Source organism: Orycteropus afer, unplaced genomic scaffold (genome assembly GCF_000298275.1).
Source record: "Orycteropus afer afer isolate SDZICR_OR568_19922 unplaced genomic scaffold, OryAfe1.0 scaffold00138, whole genome shotgun sequence".
In the NCBI taxonomy this organism is placed as follows: Eukaryota; Metazoa; Chordata; class Mammalia; order Tubulidentata; family Orycteropodidae; genus Orycteropus; species Orycteropus afer.
The window spans coordinates 6,266,374-6,279,034 of record NW_006921725.1 but is presented as its reverse complement, the minus strand read 5'-3'; the positions used below and the strand labels follow the sequence as shown (position 1 = coordinate 6,279,034).

The following is a 12,661-nucleotide window of genomic DNA, read 5'->3' as shown; positions in this document are numbered from 1 at the left end:
GTAAAAAATAACTTCTGAACTGAGATTAGAGCTAGATTTCCTCATTATATTCATATCTATATCTAAAAAAAAAAAAAAAAAATCTTGTTTATTCATACCTCTTACATTCATGGCTTTTCCTTTACAAGTCGACCTAAATGTCTCTTCTGAAATATCTAAAAAAAAAAAAAAAAAACTCACTACTTTCGAGTTGGATCTGACTCATAGTGACCCCTCATTGTATTTCTGAGGTAGTATCACTGCAGAAATAGATTGCCCAACCTTCCTTCCCAGGAGTGACTGGTGGGTTTCAACCACCAGTCAAATGCCTTAGGCACTATGCCACCAGAGCTCCCAAAAACCCACTGCTGTCGAGTCAGATCTGACTCATAGTGACCCCTCCTTGGGTTTTCGAGGTACTATCACTACAGAAGTAGATTGCCCCATCTTCCTTCCCAGGAGTGGCTGGTTGGTGGGTTTGAACCACCAGCCTTCTGGTTAGCAGTCAAGTGCCTTTGGCACTACGCTACCAGAGCTCCATACACACACACACACACCCTTTTTTTTGTTGTTAGATGTCAGTGTATCTACTATCTCTTAACTAGTTGTCATTCAAGTCACTTCCAATTTGCAGCAACCCAGTGTGTGTCAGAATAGAACTGTGCTACATACAGTTTTCAATGGCTGATTTTTCAGAACTAAATCACTAAGCTTTTCTTACCAAGCACCTCTGTATGAACTCGAACCTTTAACTTTTGACCCAAGATGTCCCATTACATTTTCATCCATTACAATGAATACTTAACTGCTTGTAAAATTGGAAATGAACTCAGAGATCCCTTTCTGTGTTACGTCACTTTCTTATTTTACCCATGTGAAAACTAAGGCCTAGTAACTTCCCAAGACTAGTTAAGGGAATTAGCATTACCAGAACAGCCAGACATGTTGATGGAATTATTCTAGCTAGTAATTAAGTAATTTTTTCAGTCACATTCTTCAAAACACTTAGCTGGATATTGTGAAATCTATGCTCCATAAAGGAGCTCTGATGATGTAGTTCCTAAGGCATATGACTACTAACCACAAGGCTGGCAGTTCAAACCTACCGGTCACTCCTCAGAAGGAAGACTGGGCAATCTACTTCCATAGAAATAACACCTTGGAAACCCAAGGAGGGGTCGTCACGACTCAGATATAAACAAGACATCAAACAATGGACTATACAAATTCAGACAGTTTTTTAAAAATATTTGTCTATTTTATTGTGATTTGGGTGAAAGTTTACAGAGCAAATTTACTTTCCATACAGTAGCTCACATACACTTTGTCTCATGACATTTACTATAATTTACCACAATGCAACAGCTCCCCTCCCACTTCCTCCCCATGGTTCCTCTTCCCTCTATGCATTTCTGCCCCCTGAGCTGTCTCCCTGTGCATACACAGCCGTTCTATTCTCCCATGATTGTTCTTGCCAAGGAGTGTAGCTACCTAATATAAGTGTTCACCTCATATGCCTGTTTTTGTTTGGCTGGAAACCACAGGAGTGGGTTCAGTTGCAGACCTGAAGGGCAGCTAGGGGCCATAGTTTCAGTAGTTCCATCAGTCTCTATAAGATGAGTCCCTTTTTTTTTTTTTTTTTTTGATTTTGAGTTTTGTTCCACATTGTTCTCCTACTCTATCCAGGATCTTCTACATAGATCCCCCTGTGAGTGGTTGAGAGTGGTAGCCGGGCACCATCTAGTTCTTCTGGTCTCATAGTCATATAGGCTGAGGATTGCATGGTGTACCAGTCTCTTGGACTGTTTCCATGAATCTTTGATTTTTTACATTCTTCTTTGCTCTGGACGAGGAGAGACCCATTGTTGCATCTCGATGACTGCTTGCAAGCTTTTAAGATCCCAGTTGCTACTCACCAAAGTAGGATGTAGAACAATGTTTTGTGTAGTACGTTATGCCAATTGAGCTTGCTATCCCCTGCAACTATGGTCCCCAGCCCACAGGTCCAACTACTTGCCCCCTCTGGGTAGCTGGCTATGGCCAAGAAGTGACTACAACCTTGTGCCTTGTCAGGTCTACTGTATACCTGGGAATTCTTACAGAATATACCAATACACTTGTAGAAACATTGCCAACCCAGAACATGGTCTTGGGTACACTCCCCCCGGCATAGACATATGTAATAGTTCAGCCTGTTCACCCGTCTGTCCACCCATATATCCATATTTGCTTTCACTGACAATGCAGTACTGTATGTGCTGCATTGTTATCTGTACCTGCCATGCACCTCTCTGTGTCAAATTCCAACAGTTTTAAAAGTGCCAGGAACCAGTCTTAGGTTTGTGTGTTCAGAAGATCAGCATAGCATTTGAACCTATTACATAAATGATCATGTAAAAGTCAACTGTCTGGGAAGGTAGCTCAGTGTTTCCAGGGATCTGGATTTTTTTTTTTTTTTTTTTTTTGCATCAATGAATAGACGTGTTAAATGTGTGATGACACTGGCACTGAATCTTTCATTCTGCCACTATCTTATATTAACTATTACTCAGTATATTTCTGATAGTGATATGATATTTAGTGATACAAATTTTGAAAATTTTTGCATGTGGCAATATCGATAAAGGATCCTGTTTTAAAATAAGAAAATGTTGGAAAGGAAGTGAGAAAAAAGGACTCTGTTCAATTAGGTATGCCAAGAATTTCCAGCTCTAAATTAAACTCAGGTATGAAATAGTGATTTTTTTTGTTGTGATTGTTGTAGTACTTATCTGTTCTGCATGATTAGTCAACTGTAGGGAACACTACCAGAGTGTATATGTGCTCTCTATCCACATTCCTTCAAATCCTTTCTCCCCCTCAAGAAACAAATCTCAAGTTCATTTCTATTTTTCACTTACATTTTAGCTTAATCACTTCTCCCTTGTGGTAGCATTTTTCCTGACTATTCCAGATTAGGATTGTTCCACTCTGATCTTCTCCTCAAGCCTCTGTCCTCCTTCCCTTCATTACACAAATTTGTTTTGGTTCATTTAATCAACTTTATTAGCTTTGGGTTCTAGTAGCTCACAAACTGATGCTTGTAGACTAATACACTCCTCTAAGTTCTATATGATGCATTTCAGCAAGAAAAATACCACCTCTGATGAACTGAAAATTGGTTCATGGAGGTGATAATATCCTACACTTTTTATATATAAAACACAGAAATAGTACAGTACATGATCGTATATATAGTCTGTCTGTGGTTTTGAAATTGTATGGAGGAGTCAATTAGGAAAAAGATGTCTATAAAAGTGGTGGTGAATCCATTGCTGTGGAGTCCATTCCGATTCATGTTACAGAGTAAAACTTCTCCATGGGGTTTTCGTGGCTGTAATCTTTATGGAAGATTATCTCCAAACCTTTCTTCCTTGGCACTACTGGTAGTTTTAAACCACCAACCGTTAGGCTAAAACCAAAACCAAACTCACTGCCATTGAGTCAGATCTGACTCATATCGACCTCTCCTTGGGTTTCTGAGGTGGTATCACTACGGAAGTGGGTTGCCCAACCTTCCTTCTGAGGAGTGCCTGGTGGGTTTAATCTGCCAGCCTTCTGGTTAGTAGTCAAGTGCCTTAGGCACTACACCACCTGTAGTTGAGTATAAACCATTTGTACCAACCAAGGACCTTTAGAGGGAAAGGGATAATAATGATTAATTTAAAAAAATGTTCAGAAACATTGCTGTATACCTGTATGAATTGACATACCATCGGGACATTTCTATTTGATGTCCAAACGCAACTGTTCAAAGCTGCAATAGTTGTCTCCTTTGCTTGTCCTATTCAAATCTGTTCTTCATTTTATCTATCCTGTCTCAATTAATGACATCACCTGGGCTTCTAGGCTCACTCTGTTCTGTTATCCATTCCTGGACACAGCTTCAGTTCAGGGTGCCTCATTTCCCTGCCTGGATTTTTGCCACAGCTTTTTAAATTACTCTGCCTGCTTCTGTTATGGGAACTCTGGTAGCATAGTGCCTAAGGCACTTGACTGCTAACCAGAAGGCTAGTGGTTCAAATCCACCAGCCACTCCTCGGAAGGTAGGTTGGGCAATCTACTTCCTTGGTGATACTGCCTCAGAAACCAAAGGAGGGGTCACTATGAGTCGGATCTGACTCGACAGCAATGAATTTTTGAGTATTTGTCACACTGAAGAAGAATTCTTGACTGTTAACAGGAAGGTCAGCAGTTCAAACCCACCAGGCTGCTTTGGGGGAGACAAGACTTGGCAGTTTGCTCCCAAAAACATTCAGTCTAGGAAAACCTATGGGGCATTTTTACTCTGTCACATGAGTCAGAATCAACTTGATGACACACAACAACAATGTTTGTCATGCATGGGTAAATGTACATTTTCTTTTCTGTTTCCATCACTAAACAGCTTCTGTGTTATTTGTTGTTATATTATTAACTCTTACAGTAACTGTATGCTAGATACTACTAGAATACATCAATGGAAACTCAGGAGTACTACTACTGTACAGACTTTCACGTTATTCCCTTTTCCTAGGCATTTATATATATACCATTGTGTACTAGATTGAACTGATTTCTTCTTTATAACAAATATTAATGATTTTGACCAAATAGCAATATAGTAACTGTAGCTTTTCAAGTACTTAAATATTTATTTTTCTAAATGTAATTAACTAATATTACGATTCACGTCCTCTCTACAAAATACTGTATTAACTCTCTGTAATTAGGCCAGTTATCAAAATATTGTTGAATTTTATTCTGTGTTTTTCTCTCTCTTTTTGTTTAGCTAAAGGACATGAAATCAGCAGATCAGAAAACAACACTACTTCATTTTCTGGCAGAAATATGTGAGGAAAAGTACCCAGATATCCTGAATTTTATTGACGATTTGGAACATTTAGACAAAGCTGGTAAAGGTTTGTGAATTTATGGACAATGTTTAATTACTCTGGTTCTTTAGTTAGTACCTAAAATAGAAAGTAGTTCTTTTCACTTTATAGACTTATACAAAGTTATTTATTATTTCAATAATATTTATTATTTTTATACTGTTTAACCAATTTTAAAAATAAAGAGACTATTTCAGTATATTTATTTTAGGAGTTCTCATTATTGGAGCTATGTGTTTGGTTAGATAATGAAGCCCTATATTCAACAATATATTATTTTGCCATTTAAACCTTATGAATACCTGCCAGGGCCGCGCTTTCATTCATCAACTTAAAAGAGACATTTTTTTTTTTTCCCTCCATATAATAACAATATTTCTCCTTAAATTAAGAAAAACAAAAAAAATCACTTTTAATTGTTCTTGGCCCCTTTTTAATTGTTTCAATTTCTATAAAATGGAGATTAGAATATTTTATCTGCAGAGGGGAGTGAGTGGGTAAATTGCTTTTGGAGGTTTATCCTGAGATGTATGTTTCTTTGAAATGTGTATTCCATACAGCTTGGTGTAAAAAGTTGGAAATATTTTGTCTAGAATTTTAAGATCAAATATAACCTTGTAAATTTACTTTTTAGTACCATATCCTAATGTTCTCATGATACTAAATCTCTTACTTTACCCTTCACTACTTTAAAAGTTCTCTTTTAGGAAGAAAATGACTAATACATAGTTATAAGTGCTTTAATGCAATTTAAGAAGGAAAAATATTAAACCACTTAGGGCAAAAATACATAAAGCTGTATGTGGGGGAAAAATATTAAAAATTACTCAATGACACTCAAAAATCACTTTTAACTAATTGACTCATTAACTCAGGGAACTGACTTTCCTAAAGTGAGATTTCTGAAATTTTGGAATATTTGAGCAAACAGCATAAAAAAGAATTGGAAGTGGTTATTCTAATGGGCCTTAAGCTTGCTAAGTAATGGAACACAGTAGCAAAGTACCTTGAAATACACAGAATTCTTTTCCTAGGGGAAAGATGATTGAGTAGTTAACAGCTTATATCAACACTAGTTCTTTGACAAGAATTAAATCAGGGCAAGCATTTTTTGATAATGACAGTTTCCTTTCTGACCAGTTCACCATCTTCTATACTGGTTGAAAGAGTGAGTCACAAGCTGGAGCATACTTCTCTTTCCGATGTATTTTTTTATTGTTGAATTATTTACTAAGCAATCTTTGGTGTTAATGAAATTTTGAAAATAGCATTTAATTATAATTAAACTTCTCTATCAATGCTGTAATATTTTGCTATCTTAAAATATTTAACCTTCATAAGGGCTTGTAGAGTTTTAATTTGGCAGTAAGATTGTTCTGTTTTCTTTTTTTGTTGGTTTTTCTATGTCACATTCTCGGGCCTTGGGGGTATTATGTTTTCCTCTGTTTTAGCAGAGGCATGCATTGTGTGTGGGTAAGCAGATAACTATTAATGTGTTTTACAGGGAGCAGACAATTTAATATCTGAAACAGAAAAGCCATCACCGAGGTTTTTCTTTTTTTAAAATGTGTAGGTAATTGTTGAGCATAATATCTTTTTATTATTATATTGCCCTATTAATGACTGAGATTTTAGAGGAATAAATATAATGTTTTGAGTGAAATAAGTCTGTTTGCTTTGGAGAATTTTCATATTCTTATATATTATCCTTTAAAAGTTTCCAGATTTGGAATCTCTTTAGTGAGCTATCACATGAATTAAAAACAAGTTGCCTTTGTTTTTGAGACATAACAAATACTGGTCATTAGATACCCCTAGATCAGCAGGAAGAACTTTCATTGCAACTAATGAGCTTTACCTGTATGACAGTTTTCAAAAATCTACTTCATTAGGGCTTCTTCTTTTTGTAAGAGATAATGGCTTACTGCTTTTCTGTTGTATTTCAGTTAAAATATTTGGGGTCATTATTAAATACAATAACTTTGTAATTTTTTTATAGACTCTACAGGGTGAATACATTTTCTCCTCTAAATCATTGAAATTAATTGATTCTAATTTATGATGTTTTATTGATTACCTCGCAAAAACCTATTTCGTTATTAAATTGGAATGGTATTTTATTAATAGGTAGAAAATATAAGCATGTTTTTTTCTATAACAAAAACCAAGGTAAGTTTATATTGTCACCTTCCTTAGCCCTGTCTTTTTTAAGATGATCAGAACTCTCATGTATTTCCATCATTCCCTAGATAGTCTCAACTCTAGAAATGCCATGCTAGTCTAATCTCTAACTCATTTAGTCACTCACTCATTTAACAAACATTTTTGGAGTCCTTCCTCTGTGTCAGAAACTAAGCCTTTGTCTTATTGCTAATCCAAAGTATAGTTATGTGTTTTAATGCAACACAGTCTTTAACTCCTTCACACAGATAGCTTTTGTCTCAACTGGCTCCTTCCTCTCGCTCTCAATAGACTTTATCTGTTCTCCTTCCTGTATCTAGCTTCTAACGGTCCTTGTTGTTACAGATATTGAACTCTTCTCTCTTTTCTCTTCTGTGTAGCTTCTCTTTGAGTGATTTCAATTCCCAAAGGGTATGTATATCATCATTATGCTAATGACTTATAAATTCATATCCCATACTTGATTTCTAAGCTCACATTTGTATGTCCAACAGCTTTCTTGCCCTCTCCAAGTGCATCTATAATAGGTATCAGGATTGTAAGATGCCCCCAAATGGGGATTTTGAGTCCTACCTCCCAACTTTATCGATTTGAGAAAAGCCTTCTTATTCTTTTGTTCTAATTTCCTTTCTGTCATTCATCATGTCTGTTTTCAGCACCACAACGTAGAGCTGTGTGGTGTGTTCTATGTTAAATCTGCAGGAAGTGACAGCTATGGCCTTGAATATTGTCTTGTTCTGTCAAGTAACTTAAGTAAATGTCACTTTGCTTTTGATGCTTTGTTCTGGTGCTTATTGGGAACCTCACCTACATTCCTGTGTATTCGTCTCTTTCCTTGGTGATAAATTCATAGTTTTTTCTAGAAAATCCTTAGACTGTGATTTAAGAACTGCTATCTAGACTGGGCAATGTTCCTTGGCCTCGTGGAATTGGAATTAACTTTTAGAGAAAGGGCAATATTCAGTGTTACAAAATGCACTGAGTAGATGCAATGATTGCCCATTTCTAATTTTTGTCACTTTTCTTAGTCTCCACATTTTTAGCTTTCAGGAGCATTCTTTGATATCTTATATTTGATTTGTTTCATCCATCTTACAGATCTCTTTCTGCTCTTAAGACTTTCTTTGTATGCTTTTAGTTCTTTGGTGTAACCCAAATAGTTATCTGCTCAAATACATCTTTTGGTTTACAGTTCCTCATGCCTTTCTAATCTTTTATGATAAATGCCTTACTAAACACCAAATGTTTGTCTTTTATTCACCTACTGTGAGCTCTTAGAACACTTAATTTCCAGGTGGCTGCCACCTGGAAATGCATAGTGTTTGAAATTTTCAAATTCATCTGCTGTAACAAGCAGACAGTGTTTTCAAAGGCTCCCACTAATCTCCTCATGGCCTTCCAAAATACCAATTAAAAATTATTAGTGAGCTTGATACCTCTTTAGGAGCTCTGCTGGCGTAGTGCCTAAGGCACTTGACTGCTAGCCAGAAGGCTGGTGGTTCAAACCCACCAGCCACTCCTCGGAAGGAAGGTTGGGCAATCTACTTCCATAGTGATACCACCTCGGAAACCCAAACAGGGGTCGCTATGAGTCAGATCTGACTCGACGGCTGTGTGTTTGGTTTGGTTTGATACATCTTTGATTGTTCAGTGTTAGTTATTAAGTCATTTGCATTTTATATTTTAAACATGAATTAAAAACATATAAAAACCTTTATTATACATCCGAGTTAACAACATTGCTACCATTGTGTTAGTTGGAACTATTATATCATGGAGGCTGTAGGTTGGCACTTACTTATTTGTGGTAGATGTATGTGGGAGATATATAAATCATTGGGTCTTTCAAATCAGTTGTAGGATACTTAAGTTTTATGAAAATGTATGTCAGTGCACGTTTCTACTGATATGATGAGCTAAATTGACAGGAAATATTGTTGGGGGGCATTTAATAAATGACACAGTAAAATTAAATTTAAAAATATAGTTGTAGAAGATAACCATGTAGAATATTACTTTAATTGAATAGTTAATGAAGAGTATACAAAACTGTGTTCTAACTTAAGGCATTATTTTGTTTGCTTATAGTTCTTTGGTCTTAGAATAGTGTAGTCTATTCTGAATGATTTTTCACTCTATCAGATCAGCTGAAGAAAAAGTCTGTGGACCTGCTGTTTGGGATATTCACTAGTAATCTATCTAGGAATATCAAAGGTTCTATTACAAACCATGAATTACACATAATCTTAAATAATTATAAGTATGTTTCAGTTCCTTTTTTGAATAGACATGACACAGAAATTAGTACATGTATAGGAAAATATTAATGCATTCTAAATAAATATATTTGAGACCACCCATATTTAATTTCAGGGCTATATTTATGGTATCTCCTAGATTTCATCTTTGGGAGCTCTGGTAGCATAGTGGCTACGGCACTTGACTGCTAACCAGAAGGCTGGCGGTTCAAATCCACCAGCCACTCATCGGAAAGAAGATGGGGCAATCTACTTCCATAGTGATACTGCCTCGGAAACCCAAGGAGGGGTCGCATATGAGTCGGGTCCGACTCGACGGCAAAACAACAGCAACAACAACAGATTTCATCTCAGAAGGCATTTATTTATGCTGTATTATATACTAAGTTTTTGCCCCGTTTTATCTTTTTCTCTTATTTATCATATTCCTGTGTATATTTCTTTACAAAAAGCACTTATTTTTGCAGCTATAATAGTTCTAATTTAAATAGCTGATAAAAACTTTAGATTATCTATTGACACTTTTCCATGAAAAAACTGTGGAGAAATGATTTTACCTTTTTTTTTAATTATCCCACAGAAATACTGAAATCATTCATTGTCACTTAGTGCACAACACTGGTTCTATAGATAGATGGTAAAGTAATGAACTATGCCAGGAAAGCTAGCCTATAACTGTTATGTAGGCATATCTCAATGATCTAATTTGACTCTCTGTAGTCATCAAAAGAGGAACAGCAAAATAATTTTAACATTACTGTAAGCCAGATGTAACAAACGTTATATTTATTTTAGAAATATTACTCACTTATAAGTTTTCATATACTTACTGCAATGATAGTATATGTAAAATTTTACATTCAGCAAATTCGCACTTATAACACAAGAAAAGATATTATGTAGTATAACTGGACTGTTCACAAGGTTATTACAAGATTTATGAAAAATTCACTACAAGTACAGCGTATTGCTAAGGGACCCTAAGATCCAGGTTGTCTGATGAGAACAGCATTTTATAAATCCTGCCAGTTCATGTCTGGGATTACTTACATATAGTTGATATCAGAAGTCTATATTGGCCAATTGGTATGAGGTTTTGAAGGGAATCCTTTTGTAGCCCCAATGTAAACTATTTTGGAAAACCAGCATAGCAGAATAGAAAGAGAATGTCCAAATTCATGAAAAGGATTAAGGATGCTGTAGACTAACATTGAAGAACACTGGACTTGGAGGAATCACTTGCAGCTGAAGATTGCTAATTTTGAGATACTAAGCCAGAAACTTTTTCTGAGTCTGCTGTGTTTGGGCTGATAGATGGTGATGAAGAAGGAAACCACATCAGGAACACCTCTATATCTTTTTGGAGGTTAGCAGACTGAACGTGGAATCAGTACAGCATTAATCTTTTGGAGAAACAAACAGTTTACAGTGTTTATAGGTTTTTGGCCAGATACAGATTTGAAATAGCTACTCAAGCAGTTCTATCAGTGTCACCTATGAACCATAGCTAACATCAGTAACAGCACAGTATTACCAGTGATGACCAAGGTCTTGGAGCTCTCTTAGGTTCCTGCTTATGAAACAGGATTTACTGTACTTCTGTTTGATAGCATGAAGTGGGAAATTACAAACAAAGTATATTTGTTTTTAGAAAAAAATAACTTCTAGCATGAGCATTCTGAAGGATAGTTTAATGATACAAATGTGTGTATATTACATAGAAAGTAAACAGGAGATGGTACAAACATGTTTATGGCAATCTGCTGAATCTTGTTGCTGCCAAAGTTGACATGTAGCCTACTACATTGAAAAAGAAGCATAGAGATGATCATAGACTGAAGATAGTAATTTTAACTGCTTTCTAGAAATCACATTGTATTTATGCAGCTTGCAAAACTTGATTTGGTAGTTCTTGTCCTGTTACTCCCATAATTGCCTGGAGGTAGTACCATTGCCTTTGAGTATTATGAAATGTTAAGTGAAATTATAAGTACCTATGGAAAGCATTTATCACTGGTTTGTAGAATGATTTGATGTTTAAGGATGATTATTGATGAGTTTGTGAAATATTCCTTTCTTATGTAATTATAATGGGAGGTCTAGAACACAATGGTTAAGGCATTCAGCTGCTAACCAAAAGGCTGGCATTTTGAACCCACCAGCTGCTCCATGGGAGAAAGATGAGGCAATCTCCTCCTACAAAGATTTACAGACTTGGAAATCCTATGGGGCAGTTCTACTCTGTCCTAAAATGTTGCTGTGAATTGGAATAGACTCTATGGTAATGGGTTTTAGGGTATGTCATTACATAAAAATACTGAACCAGTTAAAATATATGTATAGCTCTGAATTTCAGGAATTTTTTTACTGACAGGTAGTGATAACGGCAATATCTCCAATAAAAGATATTAGTGGGAAAAATGCAAATGTGATCCTAATTAAATGATAGAAGCATTGCATTATGGGAGAGACTGTGGTTATGATCCCAGATTCTGAAGCTAGACAATCAAGGTTCAAACCCCAGCTCTGCCTCTTGCTAGAGGTATGACCTTGAGTGACTTACTCATACTCTCTGGGCCTCAGTTTTCTTATCTATGAAATGAGGGTATTAGTAGTAAGGTTCTTAGGTTTGTTGTGAGAATTAAATAGGTTAATATTCATAAATTTTTATAAAGCTAGAATAGTACCTAATAAGCACTGTATAGCTATTCTCTACTGCTGATGTAGTTGTTGTTGCTGTTACTCTTCAGTGATTGTATCATTTGACACACATCTGCCTATGCTGCCTTTAATGGTATAGGTAAGACTTAGTCTATGTGAATAATATATTATTATAGAATTTTAATTCATATCCAGAAGTTATTTGATGCAATCCCAACTGTGTGTTGCCTGAAAATTATGCAAGCTTTAGAAATTCTGAAAACAGCAAGAATTTGGTAGAATTAGTTTATGAAAAAAGTGTTTTCACTTTTTTAAAAATTAAAGAATATGCATAAAATATGTACCGAAAGCTACACAAACCATAAGTGTACAGCTCAGTGTCTTTTCATAAATTCAGCATGCTACACTAGGGAATGAAGTTTAAAAAATAGTTCCTATATGTCCTTCTCTCCTTCAGCCCAGAACTCTCTATTTTTATTTCATATCTTGAACTTTGACATAAGATTTCTGTTGAAAAAGGTTTTCCTGCTCACTATACACCTTTTAGGGAGCTCTGGTAGCATAGTGGCTAAGGCACTTGACTGCTCACCAGATGGCTGGCGGTTCAAACCCATCAGCCACTCCTCAGAAGGAAGGTTGGGCAATCCTACTTCCGTAGTGATACTGCCT

At 35.9% G+C, this 12,661-nt stretch overlaps 1 protein-coding gene across 1 annotated transcript in view; it reads left to right on the top strand.

The window, feature by feature from the left end:
* DIAPH3 (diaphanous related formin 3) overlaps positions 1 to 12,661 on the top strand; it is a 923,535-nt gene that overhangs the window by 572,524 nt on the left and 338,350 nt on the right. The window contains exon 22 of the mRNA XM_042781617.1: positions 4,790 to 4,919. Coding sequence (XP_042637551.1) covers positions 4,790 to 4,919 — 130 coding nt within the window. The remainder of the gene's footprint in view (positions 1 to 4,789; positions 4,920 to 12,661) is intronic.